Source organism: Canis lupus, chromosome 28, assembly GCF_003254725.2.
Source record: "Canis lupus dingo isolate Sandy chromosome 28, ASM325472v2, whole genome shotgun sequence".
NCBI lineage: Eukaryota > Metazoa > Chordata > Mammalia > Carnivora > Canidae > Canis > Canis lupus.
The window spans coordinates 9,464,728-9,481,316 of NC_064270.1; the positions used below are offsets into that span (position 1 = coordinate 9,464,728).

Consider the following 16,589-nt stretch of genomic DNA (forward strand, 5'->3'; position numbering starts at 1 on the left):
TTCCAACTAAACTACAATTAGAGAGCTGCAGAAATCAGATTATGGGTGGTCAATAAGAATCTCCTTGGTGAACAGTAATGAAATGGACACAATGAGTGGGGACAACTCTTCTAAAAGTGTAATCAACAGAAGAAGGAAACAGTATGAAAGAAAGAATTAAGGTTTCAAGATGGAGAAGGGAGGATTATTTTAAGACCTAGGAGAGGCCCGTGCATGTTTATACATTGGTAGTACAGAGCTGAGAATATGAAAAAATGTCCTGAAGGCAGGGCTGGAGCAGAGGTGGAGGTCTGGTCTGCTTTTCTTAGGAAAGCAGAAGGAAGGAAGAATATGTGAGTATGGATGCAGGTGAGAGTAAGAAAGGGATCTCTGTTTTCCCTGAGAAGTGGGGAGCTATGCTACCTGAGCATGAAGAAGTGTGATGTAGCCAAGATTCAGAAGGAGATGAGCGAGCTGGCAGGGGACAGGGAGAGGACTGCCAAGCAGCACTAAAAATCCAACTGAAACCCTTAACCATTGCCCCATGGTGGCACCCAGCCATACTGTGGAGGCATCTTCCCTAGCATGCAGGAGAAGGGAAGGAGGACTGTTAGATTAAACTAGGGTTGAGTATTTACATGGTATTTTAGAAAATATTTCTTGAAGATCTGCTGGTGATTAATTTTTAGAATAAAGATAAAAAAGGGATGTGTATTGTTAAAAAGGAGAGAACAGGCCCAAACTGGAATCACTTATGCTAAACCCCACCAAAATTTAATACCTAAGTGCAGCTTCAGCTTCTCCCAGAAATGTGACTTTTATTTATTTTTATTTATTTATTTATTTATTTATTTATTTATTTATTTATTTATTTAGGATAGTCACAGAGAGAGAGGGAGAGGCAGAGACACAGGCAGAGGGAGAAGCAGGCTCCATGCACCGGGAGCCTGACGTGGGATTCGATCCCGGGTCTCCAGGATCGCGCCCTGGGCCAAAGGCAGGCGCCAAACCGCTGCGCCACCCAGGGATCCCCGAAATGTGACTTTTAACAGCCAACTTGGAATGTCCTGAGCGGCAAAAGGAGATAATCAGCTGACAGACCCTTTGAGTTGCCTAAAGGAGAGTGGCCTTACCTAAAATGCGTTCTTTGCGAATAATTTTCTCTCTGCCTTTAAAAACCTTTCTTTTTCTGGATAGAGCTCCTTTCTATTTGCTAGATGGGATGCTGGCCATTTCATGAATCACTGAATAAAGCCAGTTTGATCTTTAATTTACTCAACTGAATTTTTGTTATTTAACAGTGTCTTTTCAGCCTACATATAGATTTTTCTTTTTACAGATTTTTTTCTCCACTTGGTTTTTAAAATCAAGAACTTAAGATCACAATGTTCTAGTACCCAAAGCATTACAAACTCTTGGTATCATAAACTAAAATGTAACTTTACACTGCTTAGCAGTATCTAGTAGGAACAATGTTCTGATTCATTAAATCTGTCTTCCTAAAATAAATAGTCTAACAAACAGGAATTACCACACCCCCTCCAATCCCCTTTGCCTAGTTATTGGGGTAAATAAGCTTAAGAAGCTGTTTTTTATTTGCTGAGACAGACAAAGGAAAAATTAGAAGCAGCAGGTCCAGAGTAAGGCTGCTGTGTGCAGCTAGCATTGTAACCATTCCTATCAGCCTGAAACCCTGAAACCAATTCTACTTCTCAGGCTCCATTAGCAATGCATCTGAAATAAGCCACTTCCAAGAAGAAGTAGGGCTTGTCTCCTGAAATTCTTCCCTAAGGCCACAACACTAGGTAGGAAGTACCAACCTCATCCTTTTCTTTCTGTTCATTTACCTCAAAAATAGGTTTCTTATCATTTTTACATTTCTAGATGTAAAAAATTGCTTAGTTCAGGAGACTGATGCAGGAAAGTAAGGAGCAATTGATATTTATTGTAATTACTTAGCTCAGGTACGGGGAAAGGTCAAAAAGAAGAGAGAAATTAAGAAAGCTAAAAGTGTTGGGAAAGCAGAGTTGATTTTTTCAGCCAGCAGGGCAGGCAGGGTAAGGAACATAAAAAAAAAAACCTAGAAGGACTAACAGGTGGGGAGAGAAAGGACGGCATCCAAAGTGTTAGATCTAGTGGGAGTAGGAGAATGAGAACTTCGCCGAGTGTAGGTGTCACCTGAGAAATCTATGCTATAGACATACTGTCCATAAGTAGTATTTATTAGCCATTGAGACTAATCCTAGATACACTCTAGTTTACTAATTTTGAAGTTTAGTAGCTCTTATGACCCAGACAAGCAGGCAATCACTACAGTGAGGATGCTCATGTGGCTAGATCACCTCTGAGGTCTTCCACAGTCTATGGTAAAGCCTCTACCAGACAGAAGTCTTTGGCTACTAAGCATTAAGACAATTGGATAGGGCCACATGGGTGGCTCTGTGGTTCAGCATCTGCCTTTGGCTCAGGTAGTGATCCCGGGGTCCCGGGATAGAGTCCCACATCAGGCTCCCTGAAGGAAGCCTACTTCTCCCTCTGCCTGTATCTCTGCCTCTCTGTCCGTGTCTTTCATGACTAAATAAAATCTTAAAAAACAAAACAAAACAAAACGAACAATTGGATATAACACTTTGTTTTTTTAAGCAATCTTTTAAAACTATAAACACGTCCATTATAAAAAACAAAACACCTAAAACATAGGAAGTACAAATATGAAGACAAAAATCACAATCAGATGCCACTACTAACATTGTGATGTTTATCTTCACGGGTATGTTTGCTCATGTTATTTATAAATATAATTATGCAGTGAAATCGCCATTTACAAATATTGCACAAGCATTTTGCCAAGTCACTAAGAATATTCTTCTACTCGGTTTTTAACATCTGCCTATTTTTCCATATGTGTATGTAAATGCAGGAATTTAATCAATTTCATATTAATGATCCTTTAGATCCCTTCCAATATTTCAGTATTATAAACACATCAGTGAACATTCTTGTTCACATGTTTACCTATACTTCTGTTTATTTAGGGAAGACATTCCCCAAAATACATTCATGGAATTAAAAGGTTTACATAAGGCTGTAAGTTTTATCTTTCTTTACTATATGAAGCTAAACTGTACACCAAAAAGACTAAGATGTACCTTATTTTATGCTATATATTCTTTCAAGAAAAGTTATTTATAAGTCAATTTTAAAATACTGAGTTATATTTTTATCTGTCCCGAGGGTGTCAGCATTTAAAGAATGCTGTAGGGAATCTATTTGCAAAGCAAAGTCAATGCACCTTTTCTGTATGCTTTACTTTCTCCAAACCAAGTCTTTTTTAAATGAGGGTCATGCATTGTAATCTAAGGGGAAATCTTTGATAATGTCCTTTTAACTAGAAGTATATAAACGAAATATATATATTATATCACCTTTAAGTGGTCTACAATAATTTCTACTAAAATTCTTTATCAATTAACTAAAAACATTTTGATTACATTAAAGGTTATTACCATTTTCTGCATTTTCCCACAGGAACTTTCTGACCCACTTTTTGAACTGTAGAATAGTAGCATTGTCAGGGACTTCAAGTCCAACAGTATAAAGTTTTTTATAATGTATACTTTTAGGTAAATCCTAGAAATGGGAAAATAGAATGCAACAATTATAAGTTATTAAAAACAAATTCTTCAACTTAAAACTTACCAGTAATTCAATATTTTTAAAATCAGGTACAAAGACTATACTGAAGGTACACCTTAAATCAATTTGTGTTGAACTTTTTTTTTTAATGTTAAAGATTTTATTCTGGAAGAGAAAGAGAGAGAGCGCAAGTGTGCAAATGGGGGGCAGGCGCAGAGGGAGGAGAATCTCAAGCAGACTCCCTGCTGAGCACGGAGCATGACACCAGGTTCCAGATCATGACCTGAGCCAAAATCAAGAGTTGGACACTCAACTGACAGAGACACCTAGGAGTTTCTATTTGTGTGGAACTCTTTTGTAGTCTACATGAAAAGAAGTTATAAAATAGCCACATTCCTAGTGGCCAATGACAGTCATGAGATTGGGATTCAAGTGATTAAGCAGGCACAGGGTCAACCTAATATACAAACAGGGCAGCCCCGGTGGCACAGCAGTTTAGTGCTGCCAGCAGCCCAGGGTGTGATCCTGGAGACCTGGGATCGAGTCCCGCGTCGGGCTCCCTGCATGGAGCCTGCTTCTCCCTCTGCCTGTGTCTCTGCCTCTCTCTCTTTCTGTGTCTCTCATGAATGAATGAATGAATGAATGAATGAATATAAATAAATAAATAAATAAATAAATAAAATAAAAAATTACAAACTTAGAGTGTTAACTCTATAGTTAGTGTTACGATTCTAGATGTCAGCTTAGGCAATGTTTAGTAAGGCTGTTTTAAAGTGGTTACATGTTTGCCTGACTCATTCTTAAGTTTGCAAGAAGTCTAAAGTGGAGAGCCTAAAAATAGAAGGGCTAATTTCATCATTCAAGTAAACCAATTAATCAATTAGCAACATTCATTTAAAGAATATCAAGGTTGGCAGTGAGTGTAAAATACACACAGTAAGATCCTAGGCACAGTTAATAGTTTTAGAAAAATAAGAATAATGACCTCTGAATAGTTATATGCTGAATAAATATGCACAAGAATTCACGAGAAGCTGTAAATGTTAAGCCTTGAAGAAAAAGTAAAGTTTTGGATAGGGAGGGAGAGAAAAAAATTCCAAGTTTATGGAATGATTTGAGGCACAGAAAAATAAGAATGTTCATGAGATAGTGAAGAGATGGTTTGTTGTAAGAAACAAAGAGCATGATGAGAAGGGAGTCAGATTAAATTGGGCTTTGAAAAACAGGGAGAGGAGTTTAGATGTGATACATTTAAACAGTGGGGAGGGCTGAGAGAACTGAGATTTTTTTTTAGAAAGGACCTGGAATGGGCATGAAAATTACATTTAGAAACAACTACTCAAAGAAGAATTAAAAAGGTTAGCTCCTGAAGAATGAGGCAAAAAAGCTAGAGAATATGAGACACACTTTAGAAGAAAAAAATCTATAGGGTTTAATTCTTGATAGAGGGCACCAGGAAGACAGAGGACTCAAGTGATTTGAACTTGACTGATAGGCTCAGGAGAAACAAGGAAGCTGAAGAGATTATGAATTTGTATTTTTGAGAAGGAGTGGTATGGAACTAAAGAAATGATAGTATGTTTAGTTATACGTGTGATGAAATTTGACAAGGCAGCAAAATATCCAAGACTAAATGTCACCTAATCAGGGCAGGAATGACAGAGACACCTTGGATAGCACCAATCCAACTGAAGAGCAAGGCTCAAGAGTTATTCTCTCTAGAACAAGGTTTTAAAATTCTCTTGCTCTTCAGAGCCCTTAGCTAAGTCCTGTCACCAAGACTTAGGGACAGGGAGGAGAGGATTGGAGGATGATGAGGCCTAGTGGATCCTAATCTCCTGCTTCGGCCAGTACACTTCCCAGTTTATCTGCTTTATATAATGGGTTTTGGAGCAAGATATAATTGAAAGGATTTTGCTGCAAAAGAAAGTTAAAAAAAACACTATTGTAGAGTAATATGCATCTCATGTTTTTATCTTTTTTCTTTTGCTTTCTTTTCCATCATGCTGCTCTTTCCTTCTGTTTCCTTGCTCCCTTTTTTGCTTTTCCTTTCTTATTTCTATGTATACTCCTTTATTCTATGTTTGTTCTCTTGAAAGAAAACATTCCATTTTTTCCTCTCTAAACAACCCTTTTCAAAAAAAGGTATTACATGATCATGTGAAGGATTAAGAAGATTTCTAAGAAATTACACATGGAAAATTCTGAAATTTATATTGACATGGCCACAAGAGTTACTTTCTAAATGCCATATTAAAAAACCTTTTCTATTTCAAGACATATCTAACTTTACCTTAACTTCATAATATCTTGTGGTATATGTTAGATCGATAATTAATCCAAGCTCCACATTTAGTGCTTTTATTGCACTGATCAAATCTTTTGGTGTAAACTTCTGGGTTGGAGTAAGTCTCTGATTAACTGCCTATAATGAAAAATGAACAGCAATGTTACAAAATACAGATAAAATGTACCTAACATAAAACAAACAAGGAAAAGAAAACATAAGAAGGCAAAAAGAATCAATGAAAACTGTCATAGCTTTAAAGAACATTGTCAAAGCTCATAAGGAATTAGAGCTGTGAGAAGAGCCTAAACATACTTACATCTTTTGCTTCAGTGATTTTACACATGTCCTTCTCACCAAGGACTCAGAACACTTCAAAAAGAAACTATCCTGCTTTGGTGCCCTGGAATTTCCTTGCACCAAGTTCAGTTTGAAGTAAAGTATTAACTCTGAGTGAAAAATAATTTTGTAGTAGAATTCTCATTTGAGCTGAGACTTTGAAAAGTTAAATTAAAAATTAAAAAAAAAGAAAGAAAGAAAAGTTAAATTACTTGTCCAACCTCACAGGCTAGATGGCAGTCAAGATTGTAACCCAGAGATTTTCATCTTTATCCAGCACATGATACCAGTTTGACTCGTTTGATTAAATGCTCATTTTTCTCCCAGGTTCTAAATTTCCATGTTTATATTAAACAGAGAAGAGTATAGAATTTTTAAAATGTTATCAAATGTTATATATGGATTGTCTGGAGATAAATCTATAGTTTTGGTCAGTGCCTATAAACTTATCAGCATTCTTCTAGACTGCTGTATTTGTTATTGCTCTAAGTAGTGTGCACTGATGGTACAAAAGATTTGATTTTTGTATTATATGATTAATAAGAAAAAAACTGCAGTTAATAACGTACTACAAAGCCAAATATAGATAAGTTTTTAAAATTAATTCAATTTGGAGATAAAAAGAAATGAATTGTATGCTGTAAATGAATGAATCTCAAAAATATGCTAAGTGAAAACAGCTAGCCACAGGCTGCAAGATTCCAGTATATGAAATGTCCAAAACAGGAAAATCTACAGACAGAAAGTGGATTAGTGGTGGCCAGGGGGAGGGGAAATGGGGAGTAACTACCAATGGGTACAGGGTTTCTTTCTGATAGCATGAAAATGATCTGGAATTAGTGTCGTTGATTACACAACTCTATGAATTTATTAAAAACCACTTGATTATATTCTTTAAAAGGGTGATCTTGGTGGTATGTGAATTAAAGTATTAATTATATTGGGACACCTGGGTGGCTCAGAGGTTGAGCGTCTGCCTTTGGCTGAGGGTGTGATCCTGGAGTTCTGGGATTGAGTCCCACATAGGGCTCCCTGCATGGAGCCTGCTTCTCCTTCTGCCTATGTCTCTGCCTCTCTGTGTCTCTCATGAATAAATAAAGGAAATCTTTTTAAAAAATGTATTCATTATATTCAAGTATACTTGAAAAGTAACTTCAAGTTACTTCTCAATAGACTAAAATCTCAGTATGTTAAAATCTCAATATACTACAAAAGTAACTTAAAGACCAGTGAAAGAGAAAAATCTAAGTTAAATTAGGAGGCCAGTATGAAAGATTCTGAACTCTGCTCACACATTACCAATGTCAGAGCAAATAGGAGAAACTAAAGCTGCCATGGGTCTGAGGCCATATAAAACATGGCATGGGGTTCAAGTATCTTTTGATTCTTTTAGGAAATGCTGTACAATGGATTTGACAAATCAGTAAAGGAATGCTGATTTGGGGGGAGAGTACTCAAAAGTTATCCATCTTTATTTTGGACTATCACTTTTAAATAGGTCAAAACATGAAAAGCAAAAATAACAATAGGATTAAAGATATTTTCTCTCAGGGGATCCCATGGTGGCTCAGCGGTTTGGCGCCTGCCTTTGGCCCAGGGCGTGGTCCTGGAGTCCTGGGATCGAGTCCCACGTCAGGCTCCCTGTGTGGAGCCTGCTTCTCCCTCTGCCTGTGTCTCTGCCTCTCTCTCTCTCTCTCTCTCTGTGTGTGTGTGTGTGTCTCTCATGAATAAATAAATAAATCTTTAAAAAAAAAAAAGATATTTTCTCTCAAAAAGTATTTAATCTTGTTAAATGTTTTCAATAAGTTAAGTTGAATTGTTAAAAAATTAATTTAACTTGTCAATAAAAAGAAATGAAGTATGATACACACTACAACATGGTTAAATCTTGAAACATTATGCTAAAGAAGCCAATCACTAAGGACAGATATTACATGATTCCATCTACATGAAAGGTCCAGAACAGTCAAATCTATGAAGATAGGAAGGAGATTAGTGTTTGCCTACAAGGTGGCAGGTGGGAGTGAGGGAGAAAGGGGAGTGACTGCTCCTGTGCATGGGTTTTTTGGGGAGGAAATAAGGAGTGATGAAAATGTCCTAAACTTGTGGTGATAGCTGCCCAATTCTATGAATATACTAAGAAATCACTGTAAACGTTAATAGGCGAATGTGATTAGGTGAATTATATACCAATTAAGCTGTTATTAAAAAAAATAATTCAAAACTAGTCTCTTACACTAGCATGAACAATTAATAATTACATGGCTGAAAAGGTTTACTGTTACCTCCATAATGTCAAACATTTGCTGGAAATTTCACATATTTTTATGAAAAAATAAGTAAACATGGATCATATTAGTCTCAAGTCTCCTTATAACATAGGTAAGAAAATAATATACTTACTCCCTTTAAAGGAACTTTAAAAGCAATAAATCGTGTTCCAGGTACAGGATGTCCAATTGGCGTCACAGTCCTCCACCTGCAATGAAAATAAACAACTACAATTATAATAAAAATATTTTAAGGACTCAAGATGGTAAATAAGGTTTTTTTTTTTAAATAAATAGAGCCTCGTTTGTTGGTTAGTTGCTTTTTGAGTGCTATCATATACAAATTTTAATTTACTGCATCCTCTGCCAAAAAACACAAAAACAGGGGGATCCCTGGGTGGCTCAGTGGTTTGATGCCTGCCTTCGGCCCAGGGTGTGATCTTGGAGTCCCAGGATCGAGTCCCACATCAGGCTCCCTGCATGGGGCCTGCTTCTCCATGTTTCTGCCTCTGTCTTTCTCTCTGTGTCGCTCATGAATAAATAAATAAAATCTTAAAAAAAAAAAAAAAAAGGAAGGTTTTACATATATACAGCACTCCTATAGTAAAAAAGGTGGGATTCATTCTTGATACAAACTTCCAATACCCAAAATGGTATTTTGGGTTTTTTTTCTTGGGCAATAGTAAGAGAAGGAAAATAGTTTATGAATTTTTATACCATTGTCATTGATTATATATAAAATAAAAAGTGGTAATAGGTATTAAATATGAGGATAATAAAAGTAAAATATAAAAATCTACAGTCTTTTTAGTAAGTAGGAAACAAATCATTTTCTCAACGTGATTATTTTGGAGATGTCATGTTTTAATTTCTGATTTATCTTTTTTTTTTTAATCTCTGATTTATCTTGAATTAAGAACTAAAGTTCATTAACTGTCACGTTTTAATTTCTAATTAATCTTGAATTAAGAACTATAGTTCATTAATTTTAAACATTTTCATTTATCTATGATGACTTTTTATGAATAACAAAGTAGAGAAACCAATTTTTTTAGAAACCAATATTAAAAATAACTTATATAATTATTCCCAAGCTATTTTTGACAAATTCCAATTATAACATATGCAGATTTCTTAAAATTCCCTGCTTACTTCTCCAGCTTCATTTCTGTACCATCCTTCCCTTCTGCAGGTTCTGGCTTCACATTATTTCTTTTTCCTCAGTCCTTCCAATGCTCTGTGCTATTCCTTCCACCCCCTTCTCCCATTTCACTCTTTCAGTCACCCTCAGCTTATAGCTCCAGTATCAGTTCTCAGAAGTGAGACTGTCATCCCTCACCCAGTACCATTACACACATACCTTTCACCTTCCTTCTTGGTACTTAACAGTGTTTAAAACTATACACATGATTATGTGATTTTTTTTGGACAAATCATGATTTCTCTCTTGATCATAAACTTTGAGGGTGACCATATCTGTCTTTCTTCACAGTACAGTACCTGCCACCCCAAAGAGAATTCATAAATATTATTATTATTTTTTTTTTAATTTTTATTTATTTATGATAGTCACAGAGAGAGAGAGAGAGAGAGGCAGAGACACAGGCAGAGGGAGAAGCAGGCTGCCATGCACCGGGAACCCGATGTGGGATTCGATCCCGGGTCTCCGGGATCGCGCCCTGGGCCAAAGGCAGGCGCCAAACCGCTGCGCCACCCAGGGATCCCGAGAATTCATAAATATTAAATAAATGTTGAGTAAGTTTGGTTTCATAAAATCACTATTTAATATACTGATTATATATGATTAACAGCTGACTTCTCATTAGAAACAATGAACATCAGAGGTAGCAGGATGACATTCAAATGATGAAAGAGGGATGCCTGGGTGGCTTAGCGGCTAAGCATCTGTCTTCTGGCTCAGGGCACGATACTGGAGTCCCGGGATCGAGTCCCATGTCGGGCTCCCTGCATGGAGCCTGCTTCTCCCTCTGCCTATGTCTCTGCCATTCTCTCTCTCTGTGTCTCTCATGAATAAATAAAACCTTTTTTAAAAATGCTGAAAAAAATACAGCAAACTAAGAATTCTATATCCAGCAAAACTATCCTTCAAAAAGGAGTGATAACTATGTTCCAGGGTCCTTTGTTTTGTAGGAACAGAAATTTGATTTTGATGACTTATCTGGAATTTAAAAATACAGTTTGTCAAGTTTTTAAATAGACTCCAAATGCTCCCAAAATCTAGTAACAAAACAATGATGTTGGACTAGGTTTCTTTCTCTTTAAAAATTAGAAAGTGATTTCTAGCACAAGTAAATAAAAGGCCTCACATTTTTACCTTTAAATAACCCATTAACTCTGAGATTTTTGCTCGTGACATTTTTAAAAGATCATTTTTTTTGATGGAATTCTTCACTTGAGAAATAAGATGCCCTGAATACTTAGGACGTTTATCATTTCCTTGATAGTACATCAAATTCCACTATTATGAATGACATTCGATTATGACTATGATAATTTTTTAAGATTCTATTTATTTATTCATGAGAGACACACAGAGAGAGAGGCAGAGACACAGATATAGGAGAAGCTGGCTCCATGCAGGAAGCCTGATGCGGGACTCAATCCCGGGACTCTAGGATCACACCCTGGTCCAAAGGCAGGCACCAAACTGCTAAGCCACCCAGGGATGCCCTCTGATAATTCTATAAACATGTTCATCTTTGGTTCTGACATCAGTTGGAAGCTGTTCTTTTTGCATTAACAATACAAGAGAACCGTATGTTAGCAATTTTAGACCATCTGCTAATATTGCTGACATTACTATAATATGCACTTCTTCCATTCATTTCCACAACTAGTGTTTCCACAATGACATAAATGATAATATCTAAATAAGCTGGTGCTTCATTTAAATTATCTAGCCAGCTACTTTAAAAAAAAAAAAAAAAGAAAAGAAAAGAAAGTGCATCTATAAACATTCCCAACACTTGCTTCTGGAATGCACTACTTTTGGGGTTCTGGTTTTCATATAGATAAAATTTTATTAAGCTCTGAAAGAAGATAGAAATCTTTAGAGTACACTATACAAAGCCAAAAAAACTTGCTTACAGAATTCTTGGACACAGTGTAAGATAAAAGGCAATTACCATTGCAACATTAAATAAATAAAAGATAGAGACCGCATGGAGAAAATCTATAATGTTCTGATTGCCACCAACAGATCAATAAGTTGTTAAGCTATCAATCATTCCAGCCATGTGAATGGATGAAAATACTAATTTAGAATTAACAGAAGCAGTGACAGAAGAATATTATAGACAATGTCTACTAGAAAAATCTCTCCACCTATTCAAATACTATCCTGTCCTTGAGGATTAGTTTAAAACATCATTTCTTTCATGAAGTCTTCCTTTATTACAATCTCCCTCCATGACTTAAAATCACAAAGAATAAGACAAACTGACCTCATGTGCCTCCTGTTGTAGTATACCGAGTAAGATATAACAATACTAATGTAGTGTTGTTGCCAAAAGACAAAGCAAAAAAAGTTTTTTGTTTTTTGTTTTTTAATTTTTATTTATTTGTGATAGTCACAGAGAGAGAAAGAGAGAGAGGCAGAGACATAGGCAGAGGGAGAAGCAGAGGGAGAAGCAGGCTCCATGCACCGGGAGCCTGACGTGGGATTCGATCCCAGGTCTCCAGGATCGCGCCCAGGCGCTAAACCGCTGCGCCACCCAGGGATCCCAAAGCAAAAAAAGTTTAACCTGAATCTTATTAAAGAAACAATCATCAAACTCAAAAAGAGGGTCATACATAACCAACTGCCTAGATTAGGGATCAGCAAACTTCCTAAAGGTCAAAGCCTGAACATTTTAGGCTTGTGGGCCACATATCTGCCACTGTAGTACAAAAGTAACTATAGGCAATATGTGCATCAATGAGTATATAGCTGTTTTTCAATAAAACTTTTACTTATAGAAACAGTTGATCAGGGATCCCTGGGTGGCGCAGCGGTTTGGCACCTGCCTTTGGCCCAGGGCGCGATCCTGGAGACCCGGGATCGAATCCCACGTCGGGCTCCCGGTGCATGGAGCCTGCTTCTCCCTCTGCCTGTGTCTCTGCCTCTCTCTCTCTCTGTGACTATCATAAATAAATAAAAATTAAAAAAAAAAAAAAAGAAACAGTTGATCAGCCCATGGGCCATATTTTGCCAACCACGGCCTATAGACTCTGAATAAAACAATGTCATGAAAGACCAAAAATAGACTATTGTAGAAGAGATAAGTAAATCTATGCATGGCCTTTTGGGGATCAAAAACAAACTCCATCATAATTATATTGGGAAATCTGGATATGAACTATAAGAATATTGTATCACCGTTTAATTTGCAAAGTTTGATTATTATATGTGATTAGACAGGGACTTATCTTGTTTATAAGAGATACATGCTGAAGTATTCAGGAGTATACTGTCATGGCCTCTGCAACTAAATCAAGTGGTTAAAAAAAAAGTGTGATAAGTGCATATGTATATATACATGAAGATCAAGCAAATGTGGCAAATTAGATTGTAGGGCAAAGGTTATACAAATATTTACTCTATTATTCCTACTTTTCTGAAGGTCTGAAATTTTTAAAAATAAAAACAAGAAACAAATAATAAAAAATATAATTGTAATACTCTGCCCTAAAAAAAAAAAATCTCCTTTGAGTTCTTTCTTCTCTGAATTGCTATTTCTGTTAATTAAATGAACTGTAGAGTTCAGCAAGCTATTATTATGTCTGAGTACCTAAATTTTTTCTGGTTAAGTCTTATCCTCACAAAGCACTTGGTATAGGCAGTATGTATGTACCGTATGTTCAATAAACTGTCTGTTAATAAAGATTAGAATATGGCCATAAAAATATATGAACAAGTATTTTCCTGAGCCATAAACCCCACCAAAAAATGACAAGTAGCAATAACTTACTTGATTGAAATAATATTTATACATTAAATAAATAATATAGTAATTCTGGGAGAAATTAAACAGAAAGTCATGGTAAAGTAAATGAAAGTACAGATAACTGAGGTAATTTTACTAATATTGATTAGCCACTTCTGGAACCAGAGCTTAACCACATTCTGGTGAAAATTACAAGGTAGTAGTAACAATAATTTACATTCCTAGACTTTGAATTTTTTTCAGAAACTTTCATTAATATTATCTCATTTGTTCCTCATGACTCTATATGGAATAGAATATAAATTTTTTAAGGTAGTATTACTTATCCCTACTTAAGAAATGAAAAAAAATGAGGCCAAGAGTTGATTGAAGTTACCTAGTATCCCAGTGAACTAATAGTAAAGTCAACACTTGAAGCTAGGTCTTATTACTTCTCTGCAAAGCCACATTCTATATTTAGGGCAAAAAAGGCAGGAGAGTATAGGCAACTCTTTGTTTAGGAAAAAAAGGCAAGGAGGGAAGGATTTTACACTTGAACTTTTAGCTTTTTAAAGAGAACACTGTCCTCTATAGGCACCAAGTAGAAACTAAAAAAGACGCCTCTGCCCCATGGTACAAATTTAAGCTTTTTAGAGTTTCTTCTCGATTCCTGTGCTATTTTCTTAGGACCTTCAGCTTGATTCTATTTTTATTTTTTTAAAGATTTTATTTATTTATTTGGGAGATAGAATATGAGCAGGCGGGAGGGGCAAAGAGACAGGGAAAAGCAGATTCTTCATTGATCAGGGAGCCTGGCATGAGGCTTGATCCCAGAACCCTGAGATCATGACCTGAGCTGGAGGCAGATGCTTAACTGACTGAGCTATGCAGGCGCCCCTTGATTCTATTTTTTAAAAATCCCCAACACCACAATCTTATTACAGACCCCCATGGAAATAAAATTTGGTTATAATTTGCATTCATAAAGAACATATATATAGAGAGAGAGGATATATATTTTTGAATTAATTTTTACCTGCCTTGCTAGATCTCATTACATTTCTATGATTAAATAAGCACATATTTAAGTTCCCATTAATAAGATGGGAATGATGGGCAGCCCAGGTAGCTCAGCGGTTTAGCGCTGCCTACCCAGGTCCGAGTCCCAAGTCGGGCTCCCTGTATGGAGCTTGCTTCTCCCTCTGCCTGTGTCTCTGCCTTTCTCTCTCTCTCTGTGTGTGTGTGTGTGTCTCTCATGAATAAATAAATAAAATCTATTTTAAAAAAATAAGATGAGAATGATTAAATAAGCACATAATAAGTTCCCATTCTACAGAAAAGGAAACTAAATCTAATTATTTTAAAATTATTTATCTGAAGTTATACATCTCCCTAGATGGAGATAAGATAAAATAGAATCCAAAGTGCTCCCATTTCAATGGCTTCCAATTTCTAAACTGTAACATAAAAATAAAAAATTTTCATAACCATACTATACTTAGGAGCAGCTATACTTAAAAACAAATTTTAAGATTTATTTGAGAGAGAGAGAGAAAGCGCACACACGCCACGTGTGCATGGGGGATGGTGAGGGAGAGGCTGAGGGAGAGAGAATCTCAAACAAATTCCCCACTGAGGGTTGAGCCAGACACGGGGCTCCACCTTATGACCCTGAAATCATGACCTGACCTGAAATCAAGAGGTGGACACCTATCTGACTGAATCACTCAGGTGCCCATAGAGTGGCTATATACTTTCAAAAGAGGATAAGAACCACTAAGACTTTTTTCCTCAAATATTTTACCCAAATTGCCAATAATTTGGTATATAAAGAGATCAATTTTCCATCTAACCAAACACTGGGTTACTGGTAGGAAGGGATATTTTCAAAGAAGGCAGAAAACCAGTCTTAATATCAAAACTTTACCTGCCACGTTTTGAATCCGTCTTGAAACCCTGTACATTTTTAGTCTATACCACTTCCTTGGTTAAAATGTATCTACTCACTAGATAAGGGAGCAGATGGAGAAAGAGATCAGTCATTGCTATTTGACATATTAGAGAGGGATGGATTGTGGAATTCAGTGATTAGAGCACTGGAAAGTGGTGTGAAATAAAAAAAAAATCACTTAGGTGTCCTTCCTTTCCTTAAACTCTCAAATCTCACTGTTAACTTCAATTAGTTTTTGTTCTGATTACTATAAAATTTGGAGTCAGTTTGCTTTTATTTTTTAAGTAACAAAGATGGAAATCACAAAAGATTTATTGAAAGCTCTTGATTTGGCAGTATACTAAAACAGTTCCTTTCTCATCTTAGAATGAATTTTTTTCTCCCCTCCCCTCCAGCCACACACACACTTTGTGTGATTGTTTTGGAGAGGAAGAAAATGGAGGAAGTAGAGACTAGTTTCCTACATTTACAGAGAAATTTCAATTAAAATAGATTTCTTGGATTCCCTCACAGAGATGGATTGAGAAATTCTGTGATGGAGGCCAGGAATCTGTATTTAAACAGGCGATTCTGCTTATTAAATTAAATCAATTTAAATGGTAATTCTGATTCTGGTAGTCCAGGGACAACCCTGAAAAAACAAGATCCACAGACAAGCAGTACATGGCCAGGTAGAATAATTCATTCTAGATAGAGGGAAGAACAAAAACAAAACATGAAGGCATCCATACATATGCTGTGCCTGACAAACAGGTGCTTCGTTCCCTTAACCTTCCTCATCCTCAGTTTCTGTACCTGTTAAATGAAGAGCTGGATCACATAATCGCTGAGGACCTTCCCAAATTTAATATATGAGCATCACCCAAAATATCCAGAAATCATGCTTCACTGTTACCTGATGATACTGTGCTCATTGCTATTCATTTATTCACTCAGTAAACTTATTAAATACTAATAAATGGAGAAAGTGTTACTCCTCAAAAATGTTTAGTCTGGTGGAGAGAGAGACAATTACCACAAAATGCCACACGACAGCGATTTAGGGACGGCATCACAAAGAAAGTAATCTTGAGCAGAAACTTTATGAGGGAAAAAGGAGTGTCATTCCATGAAGGAATGAAACATGAAAAGGCATGCAGGCATGACGCCACATGCCAGGCCCAGGATACAGTGAGCAGTTTTGTATGATTTTAGCGTAATGT

The 16,589-nt window shown here is 36.3% G+C and overlaps 1 protein-coding gene across 15 annotated transcripts in view; it reads right to left on the bottom strand.

Annotated features, from left to right (window-relative positions):
* Window positions 1-16,589, bottom strand: part of LOC112672109 (RNA/RNP complex-1-interacting phosphatase-like) — a 74,517-nt gene that overhangs the window by 50,241 nt on the left and 7,687 nt on the right. For 13 of the 15 annotated variants that reach the window (XR_007406848.1, XR_007406846.1, XR_007406847.1 and 10 more), the window contains exons 2-4: window positions 8,645-8,720; window positions 5,909-6,040; window positions 3,486-3,609 (exon numbers count right to left, since the gene is read on the bottom strand). Coding sequence is in view for 8 of the 15 variants with exons in the window: in XM_049103482.1 (XP_048959439.1) it covers window positions 3,486-3,609; window positions 5,909-6,040; window positions 8,645-8,720 (332 nt within the window). In the remaining 7 variants the exon portion in view is untranslated. The remainder of the gene's footprint in view (window positions 1-3,485; window positions 3,610-5,908; window positions 6,041-8,644; window positions 8,721-16,589) is intronic. The other 2 variants (XR_007406850.1, XR_007406851.1) reach the window with 1 other exon arrangement.